At 52.4% G+C, this 19898-nt stretch overlaps 1 protein-coding gene across 1 annotated transcript in view; it reads right to left on the reverse strand.

Annotated features, from left to right (window-relative positions):
• Window positions 1–58: 58 nt before the first annotated feature.
• MGAT3 (beta-1,4-mannosyl-glycoprotein 4-beta-N-acetylglucosaminyltransferase) overlaps window positions 59–19898 on the reverse strand; it is a 36457-nt gene continuing 16617 nt past the window's right edge. Inside the window, exon 2 of the mRNA XM_012741682.3 lies at window positions 59–4742. Coding sequence (XP_012597136.1) covers window positions 3140–4741 — 1602 coding nt within the window. The 5' untranslated portion in view covers window position 4742 and the 3' untranslated portion in view covers window positions 59–3139. The remainder of the gene's footprint in view (window positions 4743–19898) is intronic.

Raw genomic sequence — 19898 nt, forward strand, 5'->3', positions numbered from 1 at the left:
TCCCACCCCTCCCTGCCCCACAGCACCCACAAACTGGCCACACACGCAGACACTTTGGACTTTGTATCTGTTTTTATTATTAATATTATCTTCTCCTTTTAAGCATCCCTTTAAGGGTGAAATGAAATCCAACCATTTACAGAGAAAATGATTTCAGAATGTACATATTGATTTTCCCTTACAAAAAAAATAATACTATTATTATTGGTGTCCTTAAATTATACATTTCCCAGGGCCCTGCCTTCTGCTTGGGCAAGTCCCATCAGTCTCCCCACCCCTCTCCCCTCGGCCCCCAACGCTCTCCCACGCTGCCCCAGGGAACCGACGCGACCCACGAGTGGACAGGGCCAGCCGAGCTCCCTGGGTGCTTGGCACAGGTGAGCCTACTTGGGTCTAGAGGTCATGGGGCTAGTGGTTTCCGGGGAGAGGGATCTGGATACACCAACAGGACAGCAGTGTGCCGGCGTTCACATTTAGTTTGGTTTCCCTTCACGTTGGGGGAGTGGCCCGGAGCCCCCCAAATTCCCAGTGTATGCTGTGATGGTACACGAAGCTCTTCAACCCCACGTCCTGGCGCCCCAGCCCTCTGACAGCTGTCCTCTCCGCCAACCGCCAGGGCTGCACCCGCGCTGCTGTGAACAGGCCCCTGCCCCACAGGGTCTGGGGAGATGGGGCCTGGCAGGTCCGAGCTTCTCCCCTTTTCCTCCCCCTGCCCCTGAGCACTGGAGGCCAAGGACCCCTGCAAGCCTGGGGAGGTGCTGGGAGGGGGGGTGAGGAAGCCGTCGAGGAGGGAGGCCCTGGGCTGGGGTCAGGCATGATTCAGGCGCCTGTCCATGGGGCACAGAGAGGCTCCTCGGGAGGGCAGCCCAGCCTGGACTGACCCAGGGCCACAGCAACACCCTGACTTCTCGAGCCACCTCTCAGCCCCAAGGGGAACCAGAGAGGAAGTCTGCTGTGACTTCAAAGGAGGGGTTCCCTGGGGGATCCCCTAGACAGGAGCAAGAGTACTCCAACCCATCAGGAACTCCCAATAAGACATCCAGAGAAAAGGCCTCACTGGAGGTGGGGCGGGGCCGAGAGGGGCTGGGGAGGTAGTGGGCTCTCAGCTGCACGGCCCGCAGGTCGGGAGCGTTCCCATTCCTCAGACTGCAAGACAGACGGACAGACCCTGCATCTCCTTTAGCCTTGCCTCCTGGGCTCCCCAAGGGCTTATTGCCTCAGTCATTTTGGGGAGCTGCAGGAGGTGTGGCCACAGGCTCCAGGTCCTGGGGAAGAGGACACCTGGGCCTGGGCTCCCATGTCCACACACAAACCTATAGTTACAGGGACACGTCGATACAGACATGTACAAATACACACCAAGCATGCACCCATGCCCATAAATATACACACACACCCACAAACACATACCATTCCACAGGCAGACTCCGCACACCGCGTCACTCGGTAACGCGTGAGCGGGCGGGGGGAGAGGGAGCTCCCTTCCCACACAGCTGCGGCTCCCACTGCACCCTGGCCCTGGGCTGGCACAGCCAGAGGAACAGGAGCAGGTGTTCCAGAAGCTCTGACGAGAGCAGCATCCGACTGAAGCAGTCATTCCTACCACCTCCCCTTCCCCTCCGCCAGAGGCGCTACTTGTCTCCTGGATGCATTCTCTTCTCCCCAGTTAACAAGAGGACTCCCAGGCTGAGGCCTGCACATGGCAGCCCAGCTTGACTACACTTCCCAGTTGCCCTTGCAGCTGCTTGTGGTCATGTGACTGAGGCCTGGCCAATGAGATGCTAGCAGAGTGACAGAGCCATTTCTGGTTCATGCCCTTAACAGGAAAGGGGGTGCGCCTCCCTTGCCTATCTCTGCTTCCCCCAGGATTGGATGCACACAGGATGGTGGGAGGTGGAGCAGCCGCTCTGCCCAGAATTGGAAGGTGTGTACGAAGGAAAACAGAGCTGCCCTACTAGCTCTGGACCATCTTCCTCTAGACAATTTAATTAGAAACAAGCTCTGTTCTGCGTAAACCACTGTATTTCAGGGTCTCTTAATTACAGCAGCTTAGAAACTACTCCAACAAATACACCCCCACCCAAGGCAAACTATGAGGAATGGGATGACATATAACTGGCCTTAATGTCCCTTCTTGGGCCCAGGATAGCCTCGAGGGTCCTTTCTGGCCCCTAGCCATCCTCAAGGAGGGGCACAAGAGTGATCCCACCTGGGAGGGTGGAGAGCTGGGTCTGTGGGTGCCAGCAGGAAGGGGTGACAGGGAGGAAGGGGTGAATAGATGCAGGGCCCTTCTGTCAGTTTCCTCCTTTCTCCCTCCCCCAGGTACCACCTACAGCTGGACTCCTGGCCTTGCAAGGACTGAATGGGCAGCCCACAAGACAGCAGTATAAAAAGTAAGAAGGACTGTCAAGGCCAGGTTTGGGAGACAAAGGAAGACTCCGCAGGGCTCCCGGGGCCCTGTGCCATGTCAGTTCCTACGGGCCGGGAGGACAGAGACAGACTCAGGCACCAGCCACCCAGTGCGGTGTCATGTCCTCTGGGGCAGGTGTACCCCAAAGCTCTCCTCTCTCTTCGGCCCAGCACTGCTGATAACACCGCACAGCATCCACCAGCACTTCCTCTCAGCTGGATGTCATTTGTCATCCCCTCCTTCCTAGGTGTCCCCTCTTGCTCCTGGACCCAAATGCATCTATATACAGAGCCCTTGGCCCTCCTGGCATGCCCTTTCCCCCTGCAGGTCCAAAGCCCCAGGATGCCAACGGTGGGCTCCTCCCCAGCCAGGCCACGCCCTCATGGGCACTCGGGTATTCCTGCGGGATCCCTTCCCCCACCCTGCCTGCCCTCCCTTTCTGCCCGGAGAGACCACGGTGCACTCCCCAGCAGCACGTCTGGCCACAGCACTCTTGGCGGGCAGAAGGGCCAAGCAGGTGTCTCAGCCTGCCCCACTTCGCGTTTTGGGCCCAAAGGCCTGACCCTCGATTCACAAGTGCTTGAGTGGGGGAAGCCCCATCCTCCCACCCACCCACTCCAGGTCCTCTCAAGAACCACCAAGCCAAGCCGGCAGAAGGAGACAGGGAGATAATTCTAGGGGCGGCCACCACCCTGCACCCTGCCACGGGCCCTATAAGGTCATGCAGCCTTAGCCTTCAACCTCGTCCGATTTGCCGGGGGCAGGTGGCCGTCCCTCCGGAAGCCTGCCGCGCCGCCCGCCTTGCGCCGTGCTCCTGGGCTCCTGGTAGGGGTTGTCCAGCAGGTAGCGGAACTGCTCGTAGTTCTTGAGCAGGTACTTGGGCGCGTACATGTGCTCGCTGGGGTCGGCGGGCGGGTACTCCTGCTGCGTGCCGTCGAACCAGCCGCCCGTGCGGATCAGGCTCCGGATGTAGTTGAGGTCGCGCTTGTCCTCGTAGTCGCCCCAGCGGGGGAAGTCGCCGTTCTGGGCGGACACGAGCTTGAAGTAGATGCCCTCGGGCGTGAAGCACCAGGAGCAGTGCCAGCCTGCGAAGTGCAGCGGGCTGCCGAGCGACCACTGCACCAGGATGTGGCCCGTGCGGTTCTCGTACTGGCGGAAGTTGGGCATGGTGTAGTACTGGCGGCGGCGCAGGCGGATGCCGTCCAGCGCGTACACGGCGCGCAGCATGTCCACCGTGCAGCCCGACACCACCTCCAGCGTGCCCGGCTGCTTCCAGAAGAAGCCGTACAGCGACTTGCGCATGTGGAAGGCGAAGGGCTCGGTCCAGCCGTCGTAGAGCTTGAGGAAGAGCACGCCGTCGCGCGCGGGGATCTCGTCGGCGTCGTCGATGATGAACACGTCGTCGGGCCGCAGGTTGCGCAGCCGCGAGACGCCGTCCTGGGTGAGGAAGGTGCGCAGGTAGTCGTCGGCGATCCAGCCGTCCTGCCGGCCGCCCGGCGGGAAGTGGTCCAGGAAGACGTAGAGCACCTTGTGGCGGATGTACTCGAAGGTGCCGTTGGTCAGCATCTCGCGGAACTTGAGCGGCCGCGGCTCGCCGTAGGCCGTGAAGTTGGACTCGCACACCACGAAGGCGTCCACCACGTCGCCCAGCTCGTGGAAGCGCACGTCCAGCAGGTCGAACTCGTGGTTGACGTTGATGGCGTTGATGACGCGGCGCGGCACCTCGCGCGGCACCAGCCGCTCCTTGGTGGGCAGGTTGGAGTACTGCACCACGGTGGGCACGCCGCAGCTGGGCCCATGCCAGCCGGGCAGGCACACGCACTCCACCCACTTGCGCCGCGGGCCCCGGCCGCCCGCGCGCTCGCGGGCGCTCAGCAGGTACCGGGGCGGGCGCCTGGCCGAGGAGCCTTTGGCCCCCTCGTGCTTCTCCTCCGGCCGCCCGGGGGGCGGCTTCTCCAGCATCTTGGTGCCTGGTTTGAAGCAGACCCCCCCGGCTTTGGTGCGCACGAAATACTCGGTGGTGTCCTCGGGCAGCACGAAGTCCACCCTGTGGAGTTCCTCGGTGGCCTTGCTTGGTGACAGGGGCTGCAGCAGGGGCGAGTGGGAGTAGAGGGGGGTCCGCAGCAGGTCGGGGCTTTCTGGCTCGGGGCTGGCCTGGGGCGTGACCGGGGCATTGTTCCAGAAGAAGCTGGATACAAGGTTAGGGCTGAGGGAGGCCAGTTCTCTGGGGAAGGTGACATAGGACAGGGTCTTAAAGAAGTGCAGGAAGGAGATGAGGCACAGGCCGGCCATACAGAACATGAGAAAGAGCTTGTAGCGTCTCATCTTCATCCTGCGGAGAAGGAGGGAGAGAGCAGACAGGTTAGGGCCCCCTGAGACTTTTCTAGGAAGGGGACCTGAGGAGGCCTCTGCTATCACCGTGTTTGGGAATGCCCTGGCCAGCGCCCGGTGCCCCTGCATGAGTCATCTCCTGCCCCCAAGGCCCCTGGAAGACCCAGCATCAAGGAAACTCCTCTTGCTCCCACAGCCCTTCCCCTAGAGATCACCAGGCCACCACAGTGCCCCTCTGCAGCCGGCCCCACCCTGGCCGTACCTGCGGCATGGCTAGGCTGCGATCCAGGAGCAAACACATCCAGGGAAAGCTCAACGCCACGGGCGGGCCCTGCCTGGGGATCACAGGCCCCAAGGGAGGGCAGGTGGCAGGCTGCCCACGGGAGGCCCGTCCCGGTAGGCTGCGGTGCAGGTGTGGTGCGGGGCGGGCCTCTCCTTCCTTCCTCCCTCCCTCCCTCCTTTCCCAGCTATCTTTTTTGTGGACATACTGACAAACCTGTTGCATACTTTTTCACCAAAAAAAAATTCATAGGTCTCAAGGGAATGCACTTAATTCTAACAAATTTAAAGAATAAAATTAAGTAAAAGTTCCCATTCATTACCCCGCATCCTGTATTGGATGCTCAGGCAGGAAGAAATCTGAGGTATGTCACTGGTTTTATATGTAATTTTTCTGTTCTTGATTTAGTATTTTTCATGAATATTATCATATTGGACACTAAGTCTAACCAAGTTGTTTTCCTCAATCAATGATAGATTTAAAAGATTTTCATAACAGTAGAAATAAATCTACCAGTTCCTTTTAAATCCCACATAATCTTACGTGGTTATTTTGAATGAATCATTCTCTATTCATGAGTGATTCATGATATAACTATTTGCTATTCATTTATAGCTTAATTTGTCAATTAGTTTATGACTGTGGAATGGAGATGCATTTTAAATATGCTTTTAATTTTAGAATATTTATAGATTATCAGAAAAGTTGCCAAGATAGTACAGAGAGTTCCTTACACATCTCACCTATTAGTGTCTCACACCACCATGATACATTTGTCACAAGTAGGAAACTGACATTGGCATGTCACCATTAACCAAATCTCACACTTTATTTGGACATCTTATCTCATGAATGAGCTTGTACAGTGACAGAGCACTTCTGACTGCCACCATCCAGCTCCTTTGGTCCTTGAACCCAGGCAGGTGGGCCAGGAGGTTACACCCATTTGACCAATGAAAATGCCATGTGGGCCAAAGACTTGTCTGGGGGGACCCACCGAGGCACAGAAGAGGCTAGGACAGAAATCTTGTCTTTGGTATCTCACACTGTCCTTCCGTCCAGGACGTTCTTTCCCTTACAATGTTCCTCTCTGTGGCTTCTCCTGACTTCTCTGGTCCTCCCCCTGGTTAGCTGGGTGCCGTCCTGCCATCCTCTCCCCATCACTTCCTAACTCGGAGCACAGCAGGGGAGAGTGGAAAAGAGACACTTGGCTTCAAACTCCTGCGACCTTAGCAAGGCTCCTCACCATGCTGAACCTCTGTCTCTATGTCTACGAAATGGGGGCAGGGCTCCTGGTGTACGGAAGGTGCTCAAGGAGCTTCTGCTGCTTTCCATGCTCAAGGCTGGAAGCCCCCGAAGTAATTTTCCCTGAGCTACATGGTTGTAACGCACAGAATCGTGAACTATTTGATCTAGAAAACAAATTCTAAGGCCCATCTCCTCCCGCTCTTTCACAAGCCGGTGGGGAGGTAAAATTTGTGCAACAGGGGCTTGGATCAAGATGGCGGACGAGAAACACCGCCAGACAGAGTGTCTCTGCAGAAAAGACAGATTCTAGCAGAAATTAGAAAAAAGAAGCAAGAAGACGAGCATACAGCAGACGAGGGCCAGAAGGAGGGGTACCTGAGATCACGGGAGACTCCACGGGAGGAAGTTGCGGAGGAGAACTGGAAGCTGAGACCGCCGGAGCAGCCCGGAGACCAGCGGGAAGGGTAGGTGGATCAGTCACCTTTCCCATCCCCTGCATCTGGGACTGCTGGTGGGCTCCCCAGCGGGTAGAGAGACCTGCGGACACCAGCCCAGAGATGGCAGCCGCCAGCGAGCGGTAAGCCTGTAGCAGATGCCGCACCAGGCTCCCAAATCCCTCGGGGCACCTCCGTGTGCACAGACCCGAGCCGTGTGCCAGGCGCCATATTGCCTCCTTCTCCCCTCCGCCGACCCTATCCGCGGCTGCCCAAAGAGACAATATAGCCACCAGACAGAGGCACCTCCAGGGAATGGGACCTTCCCTTTTGGGACCCTACAGCTGACTAAGGGGAACTCAGACAGTGAGCTCCCTACCTGCCAGCCCTCCCAGGAGCTGCTGGCATGGTGATCCCAGGAGAACGGGGCAGACCCTGAGGCTGAGAGACATAGACCCAGCTTGGGCTCCCTGTGGGTGAATTGGGACTGGCACTCCTCTCCCTGGTGGGGATATAGTTTGAACTCTGGGGCTCAGAAGGGATATACGTGAACAGCCTACTGAGGTGTGTGTGCCTTCAGGGGCAGATCAGCGTCCTAGAGGGCAACCCTCCTCCCAAAAGGAGGCCGTGTGCCCAGCCCAGGTGGCGTTCCTGCGCAGGGAACCTCCCCGCCGGCATCACAGTCCGGGGAGGCCTGGTGGCGTGTGGTCTGGCATGCTGGCAGAAGCCCAGGAGTAGCTTTGGAGTTGGGGAGGGTGGAAAGAAACGAGGCCCCCTCCAGACTGCGGGTCTCAGACAGCCCCACCCCCACACACAAATTTTCTCACTGAGTGGGGCCGTTCCAGCCCCTCCCTGACAGCTTTTCCTGGAAGTAGTGAACAGAACTTTGACCCCTGATAACAGCATTGGTGGTGCCTGAGGGCAGGCTTACCCAACCCAGCTCCGCCCAGACTCTCTCCTAGACCAGCCCTCACTGAGGGGGAGAAAAGGACACACCTGGAAGTCCCAGGGCCCCACCAACCACCTGAGGCACTAGAGTTCTCTCTACAGGAAAAAGAGCTAATAACAAGACACAAAAACAACAGCGTAGCCTGTTCCTCCTGGCAAGCGCCACCTACTGACAGGGAGGACATCCTGCACACCCTATTCAGGGCACCCACTGACTCATTATACAGGGAGTGGTCGAATCTCACCCACAGACACCACCTACCGGCGCAGAAACTAAACAAGGCGTGTGAATACCCAAACAAAAACCTAAAGGAAAGAAACAACAACTGATCAACATGGGAAGAAATCAGCGAAGGAACTCACGAAATATGAAGAACCAAATGGAAAACACACCCCCAAAGAGGAACAACAGCCCCCTAGAAACGGACACCAACCAAAATCAGGCAACCAAAATGACAGAAGAGGAATTTCCTATGTGGATCATAAGAACACTCACCGACCTGCAAGAACAACTCAATAACCACACAAAGAAACCACAAAAAGCCTCCAGGACCTAGAACAAAAGTTCACTAAAGAAATAGACACAATGAAGAAAAGTTTAACCGAAGTCCTGGAAATGAAGAATCAATTTAGGGAACTACAAAATACAGTGGAAAGTCTCAAGAACAGGGTAGATCATACAGAAGAAAGAATCTCAGAGATTGAAGATAACACCCTCCAACTAAATAAAACAGTCACAGAGATAGAGCAGAGAAACAAGAGAAAAGAGCAAATCCTACAAGAGATGTGGGATTATGTGAAGAAACATAATGTGAGGGTCATAGGGTTACCAGAAGGGGAAGAAGACAACACTCAAGGGTTGGACAAGCTATTTGAAGATATAATAGAGGAAAAATTTCCCAGGCCTTGCTCAAAATCTCGACATACAAGTTCAAGAAGCTCAGAGGACCCCTGGGAGATTCAATGCAAACAGGAAGATGTCACGACATGCAGTTATCAGACTGACCAAAATATCAACTAAAGAGGCCCTTCTAAGAGCTGTAAGACGAAAGAAGCAAGTAACATACAAGGGAAAGCCAATTCGAATAACACCAGACTTCTCTAATGAGACTTTACAAGCAAGGAGAGACTGGGGCCCCATTCTCACTCTTCTGAAACAAAACAATGCCCAGCCTAGAATCTTATTCCCTGCAAAACTAAGTTTTGTATATGAAGGAGAAATAAAGACATTCTCAGACAAGCAAAGTCTCAGAGAATTCACCAAGACAAGACCAGTCCTACAAGAAGTACTCAAAACAGCGTTACACACGGAACACCATAATAAAAACTCACAAATATAAAAACAACCAAAACCCAAAGATTAAAGGCCAGGTAATACAATGGCTCAAGAGAGAAATCAAAGCAACAACATCCAACCCAACAGAATGAACAATAATCTACCTTACCTATCAGTTGTCTCAATAAATGTGAATGGGCCGGGCGCGGTGGCTCACGCCTGTAATCCTAGCTCTCTGGGAGGCCGAGGTGGGCGGATTGCTCGAGGTCAGGAGTTCGAAACCAGCCTGAGCAAGAGCGAGACCCTGTCTCTACTATAAATAGAAAGAAATTAATTGGCCAACTAATATATATAGAAAAAATTAGCCGGGCATGGTGGCACATGCCTGTAGTCCCAGCTACTTGGGAGGCTGAGGCAGAAGGATTGCTTGAGCCCAGGAGTTTGAGGTTGCTGTGAGCCAGGCTAACGCCAGGGCACTCACTGTAGCCTAGGCAACAAAGCGAGACTCTGTCTCAAAAAAAAAAAATAAATAAAAATAAATGTGAATGGCTTAAACTCTCCACTCAAGAGACATAGGCTGGCTGAATGGATAAGAAAATACAGGCCAAGTATATGCTGTCTTCAGGAAACACATCTAACCTGCAAGGATGCATATAGACTAAAAGTAAAAGGGTGGATATCAGTATTTCAGGCAAGTGGAAGCCAAAAGAAGGCTGGCATGGCAGTTCTAATTTCAGACGATTTAGTTTTTAAACCAACAAAAGTAGTGAAAGACAAAGAGGGTCATTATATAATGGTGAAGGGCACACTTCAACAAGAGGAGATAACAATTTTAAATATATATGCACCCAACTTAGGTGCACCCAGTTTCATAAAGCAAACCTTACTGGATATAAGCAAATTGATTAATAGCAACTCCATAATCACTGTAGATTTCAACAGCCCACTGATGGCACAAGACAGATCCTCCAAACAGAAAATTAATAAAGAAATAATGGACTTAAACAAAACTCTGGAACAATTGGCTCTGACTGACATTTACAGGACATTCTACCCAAAATCCACTGAATATACGTTCTTCTCATCAGCTCACGGGACATTGTCTAAGATTGACCATATCCTAGGACACAAAGTAAATCTCAAGAAATTTAAAAAAATAGAAATCATACCATGTACCTTCTCAGATCACAGTGGAATAAAAGTAGAAATCGACCCTAACAGAAACTCACATTTCTACACGTGGAAAGTAAACAACCTCCTACTAAATGATTACTTCATAAATGAAGAAATCAAGATGGAAATTAAAAAATTCTATGAAGAAAATGACAATAGAGAGGCAAGTTATCAACTCCTCTGGGACACAGCTAAAGCAGTTCTGAGAGGAAAGTTTATCTCCATAAATGCCTATAACCAAAAGTCAAAAAGATCACAAATACACAATCTAACGAAACGACTCAAAGAGCTGGAAAAAGAAGAACAGACCAACCCCAAACCCAGCAGAAGAAGTGAAATCAACAAGATCAAATCAGAACTAAACAAAATTGAAAACAGGGAAGCTATTCAGGAGATTAATAAAACAAAAAGTTGGTTCTTTGAAAAAATAAACAAAATTGACACGCCATTGGCTAAGCTAACGAAAAGCAGAAAAGAGAAGTCTCTAATAAGCTCCATCAGGAACAAAAAAGGAGATATCACAACTGATCCCAAAGAGATACAATATATAATTTATGAATACTACAAAAATCTTTATGCACACAAACTGGAAAATGTGGAGGAAATGGACAAATTTCTAGAAACACACAGCCTCCCTAGGCTCAACCAGGAAGAAATAGATTCCCTGAACAGACCAATCTCAGGAGTTGAAATAGAAACAGCAATTAAAAATCTCCCTAAAAAGAAAAGTCCCGGTCCAGATGGTTTCACACCCGAATTTTACCACACTAAAGAAGAACTAGTACCTATCTTGCAGAAACTATTCCACAACAGTGAGAAGAACTGAAACCTCCCCGACACCTTTTATGAAGCGAATATTACTCTGATACCAAACCAGGAAAGGATGCAACAAAAAAAGAAAACTACAGACCAATATCCCTAATGAATATAGATGCAAAAATTTTCAACAAAATTTTAGCTAACCGAATCCAGACCCTTATCAAAAAAATAATTCATCACGACCAAGTGGGCTTCATCCCAGGGATGCAGGGATGGTTCAACATACGTAAATCTAGAAATGCAATTCACCACATAAACAGAAGCAAAAACAAAGACCACATGATTTTTTCATTAGATGCAGAAAAAGCTTTTGACAAAATTCAACACCCTTTCATGATATGAACACTTAAGAAAATAGGCATAGAAGGGACATACCTAAAAATGATACAAGCCATATATGACAGACCCATAGCCAACATCATACTGAATGGGGAAAAACTGAAAGCATTCCCACTTAGAACTGGAACCAGACAAGGCTGCCCGCTATCTCCACTTCTATTCAAAATAGTGCTGGAAGTCCTGGCTACAGCAATCAGACAGGAAAATGGAATTAAAGGTATCCAAATAGGGGCAGAAGATATCAAACTTTCACTGTTTGCTGATGATATGATATTATATCGGAAAACCCCAAAGATTCAACCAAGAAACTCCTGGAACTAATAAATGAATTTAGTAAAGTCTCAGGATACAAAATCAATACACAGAAATCAGAGGCATTCGTATATGCCAACAACAATCTAATTGAGAACCAAATCAAAGACTCAATTCCCTTCACAATAGCAACAAAGAAATTAAAGTACCTAGGAATATACTTAACCAAGGAGGTAAAAGACCTCTACAGGGAGAACTATGAAACACTGAGGAAGGAAATAGCAGAGGATGTAAACAGATGGAAATCCATACCATGCTCCTGGATCGGCAGACTCAATATCATTAAAATGTCTATACTACCCAAACTGATCTACAGATTCAATACAATACCTATTAAAATCCCATCAGCATTCTTCACAGATATAGAAAAAATAATTTTACGCTTCGTATGGAACCAAAGAAAACCCTGAATATCAAAAGCAATTCTAGGTAACAAAAACAAAATGGGAGGCATTAATATGCCAGATATCAAACTATACTACAAAGCTGTAGTAATTAAATCAATATGGTATTGGCACAAAAATAGGAATATTGACAGTGGAACAGGTGTGAGAATCCTGATATGAAACCATCCTCATATAGCCATCTAATCTTTGACAAAGCAGACAAAAACATACGCTGGGGAAAAGAATCCCTTTTCAATAAATGGTGCTGGGAAAACTGGATAGCCACTTGTAGAAGGCTAAAGCAGGACCCGCACTTTTCACCTCTCACAAAAATCAACTCACGCTGGATAACAGACTTAAACCTAAGGTATGAAACTATTAGAATTCTAGAGGAAAATGTTGGAAACACTCTCCTAGACATCAGCCTAGGCAAAGAGTTTATGAAGAAGTCCACAAAGGCAATCACAGCAGCAACAAAAATAAATAAATGGGATATGATCAAACTACAAAGCTTCTGCACAGCCGAAGAAATAGTCATGAAAGTAAACAGACAACCTACAGTATGGGAGAAAATTTTTGCATCCTATGCATCCGATAAGGGGCTGATAATTAGAATATACTTAGAACTCATGAAAATCAGCAAGAAAAAAAATCAAATAACCCTATTAAAAAGTGGGCAAAGGACTTGAACAGAAACTTTTCTAAAGAAGACAGAAGAATGGCCAACAAACATATGAAGAAATGCTCAACATCTCTAATCATCAGGGAAATGCAAATCAAAACCACAATGAGATATCACTTAACTCCAGTGAGAATGGCCTTTATCAAAAAGTTTCCAAACTATAAATGCTGGCGTGGGTGCGGAGAGAGAGGAACACTCCTACACTGCTGGTGGGACTGCAAACTAGTTCAACCTCTGTGGAAAGCAATATGGAGATACCTTAAAGCAATACAAGTGAATCTACCATTTGATCCAGCAATCCCATTGCTGGGCATCTACCCAAAAGATCCAATGACACTCTACAAAAAAGACACCTGGCCGGGCGCAGTGGCTCACGCCTGTAATCCTAGCTCTCTGGGAGGCCGAGGCAGGTGGATTGCTCGAGGTCGGGAGTTCGAAACCAGCCTGAGCAAGAGCGAGACCCCGTCTCTACTATAAATAGAAAGAAACTAATTGGCCAACTAATATATATAGAAAAAATTAGCCGGGCATGGTGGCTCATGCCTGTAGTCCCAGCTACTTGGGAGGCTGAGACAGAAGGATCCCTTGAGCCCAAGAGTTTGAGGTTGCTGTGAGCTAGGCTGACGCTATGGCACTCACTCTAGCCTAGGCAACAAAGCGAGACTCTGTCTCAAAAAAAAAAAAAAAAAAAAAAGACACCTGCACTTGAATGTTTATAGCAGCACAATTCATAATTGCAAGGCTGTGGAAACAGCCCAAGTGCCCATCAATCCAAGAATGGATTAATAAAATGTGGTATATGTATACCATGGAGTACTATTCAGCTCTAAGAAACAACGGTGATATAGCACATCTTATATTTTCCTGGTTAGAGCTGGAACCCATACTACTAAGTGAAGTATCCCAAGAATGGAAAAACAAGCACCACATATACTCACCAGCAAAGTGGTATTAACTGAGCAGCACCTAAGTGGACACATAGGTACTACAGTAATAGGGTATTGGGCAGGGGGGAGGGGGCGGGTATATACATACATAGTGAGTGAGATGTGCACCATCTGGGGGATGGTCATGCCGGAGACTCAGACTTGTGGGGGGAGGGGGGGAGTGGGCATTTATTGAAACCTTAAAATCTGTACCCCCATAATATTCCAAAATAAAAAATAACAACAACAAAAAACAAGCCGGTGAGGAGCAGCCGAGTTGCTCGTGCCAGTGGTCAGGGTAGTGTGTGCACTGTTAGGTCTGAGCTGTCCCACCTTCTCCAGTTTAAACGCCGGCCCCCTGGAGCCGCACCGGGCACAGCTGACCACGGGCAGGTAGGACAATTGGGGTTGGGGGCCTGACCTCTGCTAATGTCAGCTGTCCCAGGGCAGAGGTGGGGTGGTCTCTGCTGGCTTGTGGAAGGAGGGGAAGGGGGGTCTGCTCCTTGGCGACATTTCGAAATGGGTCTTCCGGCACCTCTCCACACTGGAGTCCAGCTCTGGTCCGGCAAAGCGAGAAGTCAGGCCAGGCCAGCAGGGTGAGCAAAACGGCAAAGGGCCAGGCCCAGTAGAGGCGGGGATGGGACATCCTGCGGTGGCAGCAACCAGGCACAAGGCAACACTGCAGACTGATGTCAGCACAGCGGAAGCTTCCAGAGTGACCCACCCAGGGCCTTTCAGGACCTAGCAAGGCAGCCCTGCTCCTCCTGGTGGATTATTTTTCTCTACGGGGGACCTGCCTCTGTGGGGCACACCCCAAGTTAGACTAAACTGGCCCATGCGGTGTGGAGGGCAGGGCCTGGGGCTGCCATCCAGACTGGATCCCCTGGCAGTGGCGAACAAAGGCCATAGCAAGGTGAGAGAACCTTGGAGAGGCAAGTGAATGTCCTGCTTGGGTGTAAAGGGCCTCTGTGGACCTGCTGAGGGCAGGCTGACCCAGCTGTCCTTTGGCTTCCTGGATCTGATTACACCAGCCAGCTGTGCCCTTCTGACAACAGAGTCACCAGTGCCTGGGGGCTCTCTTCTGACTCACTAGGGCCTTCAGGGTGGAACCCATAGATAAGGCCCCAGTCTGGCTTGCTGCTAAGAATCATGGAACTGAGCATGTTTCCCTTATCACTCAGGCTGCTAGGAGGCTCAGAAGTGCACAGTAGCAGGCCCAGAGCAAGTCAACAGCACTCACAAGACGACATTTTCTGAGACTCCTTCACATGCAACTGTCTATATATATATATTTTTTTTTTTAAAAGCCAGTCAAATTTAGCAGTGGGGGGTTGAATACCAACTTTAGTGACACTAATGTGAATAAGTTCTGATAACCCACTACCATCGGACCAGCCTACTGTCTATATTTTTTCAGCCGTTATTCTCAGCCTGATTCCTTTTTATCTTCACATTTTTAATAAAGCAGCATGAAAATAAAATGGAATAAATAAGCACTGGCACTCAGGGTCTCAGATGCGTCTCTCAGACAGCCTGGAGTTCATCATACCCACCCTGCTTTAACAAATGGGGAAACTGAGACTCGGAAAGATGACAAGACCTTCCCCAAAGGACATTAAGAAGTTGGCTGAGTCAGGACTTGAGCCCAAGTTCGGGTTCCCAAGCCAGCGCCTCTCTTGCTCACTGCATCGTGGACCACTGTAGCCCTCTGTAGCGCAGGTGGCCCAGCCTGGGGCTAAAGCCGTGGAACCAAAATGGGCCCCAGCTGGTGGCATTTCTGCTTCCACTACAAACCACCAGGTGCAACAATGAAATTGGATGTCCCGTTTACACGCCAGCCACTGTCCTGAGCACGTTACACGAGTGGCCTCACTGAGTCCTCCCAACATGCAGCAGGCTGCCATTCCCACTTGACAGGTGAGGAAACTAAAGCCAGGGAGATGACGTAACTTGCACAGTGTCACACAGTGAGGATCACACGCAATTCCCTAGGATGAGTCACGGGATTTCTCCCAGCCGTAGGGCTGTCCTGAGCCCCTTCCACCTGCCACATTCAGCCCGAGTGAGGTGACAGGGGCCCCCTGCAGAATCCCCCTGTGACCAGTGAAGACAGCCCAGCGGATGGAGCAGCCACATCGCATCAGGGCCACACAACACAAGAGAGCCCGCCCTGCGCCAGGCACCGCGCCAGGCCCTGGGGACGTGGGGAGACAAGACGCACCAAAACCCCTTCCCTCGTGGAGCCTGCACAGGGCTGGGCAAGGAGACTGCAATAAACTCAAAATAATGAGTCAGATAATAGCATTGAGCGTTAGAAAGTCACGCTCTGGAGAAAGGCAAAGCGGGGTACAGGGCGGGGGCAGCGGGTCCGCTGAGAAGCAGTGGTCGGGCAGGCTCGCCGAGGGCACGTGTGAACAGACTCCACACAGGTGGGGGCACCAGGGAAGAATGTTCCAGGCGGAAGGAGCAGCCGGTGCTCAGGCAGGAGTGCGTGTGCGTGAGGGAGGAACAGCGAGGAGGGTGGGATGGAGCGAGCCAGGGGACACTGGGGCTGAGGGGCAGAAAGGTGGCTTTCACCGGAGGATTCAGAGCAGAGGAGTGCTATGGCCAGAACTGGGTTCGAACAGCTTGCTTTGGCTGCTCTGCGGAGAACAGACTGTCGCCTCAAGGGCAGCACAGGGAGCCAGGAGAAGCCACTGCACTGTCCAGGCGAGAGTCGGGGTGGCTTTGACCCAGGGTGGTGGGTGCAGAGCATGGTCAGATTCTGCTGACGAGCTGGGTGGGAACTGTGAGCAAGGCCCCAGCTCCGGCGGCCCCAGGCACTGTAAGGAGGGACTAGCCTTTGCCTGAACCACCTTCGGGGAGCCGGGAAATGGCAGGGATGGGGCTGCAGCCAGCGTCTATCTCTACAGGGCCTTGCTCTAACCTCCTCAGACACCAACACTGAGGCTGAGCAGGAGGGACACAGCCACGGCCACACACCGGGCTCACGGCAGGGCCTGGCACCAGCCTTGGTCTCTGGATGCAAATCTCAGGTCCCTTCTGCAGCATGCTCTGCCTAGGAGTGTCACAGGATGGGTGGAGGTAGGGTGGGGCTGGGGAGGAGGACTTGGGGTGGAGGACATTGTCCAGTCCACAGCCCCACTCCCACCTCGCTTCCCAGGATGCACTTGGCGTGAGCCCCCCCCCAGGAACTCGGGACCCCAGGAGGGGCTCACTGCCCAGAGAACAAGCTTAGCTGAGGAAGGACTTGGGGACTCTCGTGGGCTGAGCCACTGGGAACAAAACCCCTCTCCAAGTCCTCCTTGCTGCTGAAGCTGCTCTCTGGGAGCTCAGAGGCCACACTTTGGCCCTTACCCGGTTCAGTAAAATTCACCTAGCATTTCTTAGATGCCTGCTCCGTGCTAAGGTTGGCCTAGAACCCAAGCTCCTTTGCCCCAAGCCAGAGCCACCCTGAGCTCTCTGACTCTTTAGAGAGTGCACTGAGCCACCTTCTGGGTTTTGTGGCCACTGTGAACCAGAGCAGGTCACTCGGCCTCTCTCAGCATCAGCTCCTCCATCTCTCAAAGGGTGTTGCTGTCCCTGCTCGCCCTCTTCTCCTGAGGATTGGAAAGACCCCCCGCAGTCCCAGCCCCTGCCCTTCCAACACTCGCTACCAGCTCGTCTCCCCCGGACATCTGCCCTCCCAGCTGGAATACAAGCTCCCTGGAGCAGGGAAATGTACACAGCAGGTGCTCAATGAGGCAGCCCTGCAATGGTCTAGACCTCCCCAATGTGCTCTCCATCACGTCCGTATGCTCGGACTACCGGGTTCAAATCCCAGCTCTGCCATTCCTGTCTGCGTGACCTTGGGCAGCTCAATCACTTTTCTATACCTCTGTTTTCTCATCAATGAAGTGAGGGCTTGATAAAAATCCACGCTAAGTACCTAGCACACAGTAAGCACTCAATAAGCACTAGCTCTTCTTATCCCTGTTATTATCCCCCAGCCTGGCAGAGGAGGGAGAGCCCTCAGGCGGGGCACAGCAGCAGCAAGGGTTTGGAGGTGGCCCCTAGCAGGGCCTCGGTCTGTTTCAGAGCAGCAGGAGCAGAGCCTGGTAGGGGAGGGGACGTGGGCTGGGAAGCCACGCTGCCTGGGGACCCAGGAAAAGGAAGGTTGAGACCCCCTGGGAGGACCCCCACCCCCACCCCTGTGAGCTGCACCTAGCCCCAGGGCCCTGGGTCTCTTCTGAGCAGGAGACGGTGGTGGGGATGGGGTGGGGAGCAGGTGCTTCCTGGTAGCCAGGCAATCCCGGCCCCAGGAGGCTGAATGTGACCCATGATGGCAACAGGACTCAAGCCTGTGGCCATGGCCTGGAAGGTTCAAGCTAGGCAGATTCTCCTCCTTCCCTTCCTCTTCCCGCTTTGCCCTTCTCCGTGTGCCCTTTTTCTCTGGGCTCTGCTTAGAAGACTGATGGGGTAAGGGAGGGACACTAATCGGGGAGCCCAAACCCTTCAGAGTCAGGGCTCAGTCCAGCCGGGGGCTCCTGGCCAGAGAGAAGAGAGGTGCTCCCCGGAGGCCACAGGCTGTGACTGTAGGGCTGGCCACGCGGCAGCAGCCTCCCAGCGCAGACACACACTGACAGCTGTCACCAGGGTGACGGGAGGCTCCATGGAACTCTCCGTGGTCCTGAGCTTGCTTGCGCTGACCAGGGTCCTAACTTGGCCTGGGGGTGCCCTTGGCCTCACCCTGGCCCCTGCCAGCCTCCTCCGTGGTTCTGACAGCTCATGTCCTAATGGCCACTTCCCTTCTCCACCCCCTGCAGACTCCTTCCCTGCCTGCCTCTCAACAGCTGATGTCTGCTGTCCTCAGCTCTGGGACTGCCATCAGGCACTCAACTCCCCCAACTGGGAGAAGGGGCCAGCTATCGTCGGTGTCAGCAGTGGGCAGGCCCAACCCCTTGCGGGCACTCGGAATGTCCACGAGGGGAATTTGGGAGGTCACCCGGTGTACTTGGTCTCCACGCCAGGGCAAGACCTTGCCCATCCACAACCCCCAGGCCGGGAACACCTATGGGATGGACCCTCCCCACCTCCCTGCGCCCACCCCAGTCCTGCCCTGCGCGAGCTGGGAGGAAGGCGGGAGGTACACCTTGGCAGCCTGCCATGCCCAGCAGCCCTTGAAGCACAGGGCAGCCCGAGGGCTGTGACCGCCAGACCTGAACACTGCCTGTGACCTGGGCAAGTTACTCCACCTCCCTACACCTCAGTCCCCCCTCCATAAAACGGAGGTATAACGGTCCATCTCATAGGGCTACTGTGAGAATCCAAGGAGTTAATCCACGCAAAGGGCTGGGAAACACACCTAGGCACACAACAGATGCTTGGTGAGTAAGAGCTGGCCTCCACCACTACTGCAAGTCTGGAGGATTTAGTTTGGATCCTAGAGCTGTGACTTACTAGCTGTGTGCCCTTGGGCAAGTTACTTAGCCTCTCTGATCCTCAGCCTTCTGAGATGTAAAAGGAAGCTGTCATCCTCTCATTTGCAGTCCTGTGGGAGACCTGGATGGGCCCCGGTGTCAAAGCATTCTGCTTGGAGCTGGCACTTGGTAGATGTTGTATAAATGCCTGGTTTTTTTTGCTTCCTTCCATTTGGGTTTCCTGCCAGACAACCAAATACAGATGACCCCCCGAACAGGCCAGGCCTTGCTGCCGGCCAGCTTTGTTACCTTCAGTAAAGACAACAAAGGCACCTTTGTTAAGGTACAAAGGTAGCTGGGCCAATTAGGGGGCTGCTTAGCCCTGGCTGGCACCGCCTCCCTAGGGGCATTTCTCAGCAACTCAACAGGCTTCCAGGACCTAAACCAGACCCAGGGGATCTGGAGCCCACTGACATTTCCAGACTCCTCTCCCAGCCCAAGGGCCCTTGAGAAAGAACACCGTCCACGCCTTCAGGCCAGGCCAGTGCCCCTGCCAAGTGACATCTGGCCTCTGCTTGTCCTGTTCTTGGTGTGGCCCGTCCCAAGCCCCTTAGGCTGCTAGAAATTCTTCCTTCTGCCCTTCATCAGCTTCCGCGGAACTTCCACTACCGGTTCCGGTTCTTTCCTGTGACAAGGCAGAGAAGATAGCGACCACCTCCTCTGGTCTTTGGGGCTAAATAAGGGTCCTTCCAGCTGGAGGTTCCATGACCCCGTATAGGGTGACAGAGGAGGTGCCACGGAACACAACAGATCCCAGAGTTCTAGGAAGATTCAAGCAACAACTGATGCTGTGCTTGTTTCTTCGACTCTCATCGTTTGATTCCTTCTTCTGATGAACCTCCATCAGGCGGGGCTCCACAAGGGGGAGGCCCACA

The sequence above is a fragment of the Microcebus murinus genome, chromosome 10, assembly GCF_040939455.1.
Source record: "Microcebus murinus isolate Inina chromosome 10, M.murinus_Inina_mat1.0, whole genome shotgun sequence".
In the NCBI taxonomy this organism is placed as follows: domain Eukaryota; kingdom Metazoa; phylum Chordata; class Mammalia; order Primates; family Cheirogaleidae; genus Microcebus; species Microcebus murinus.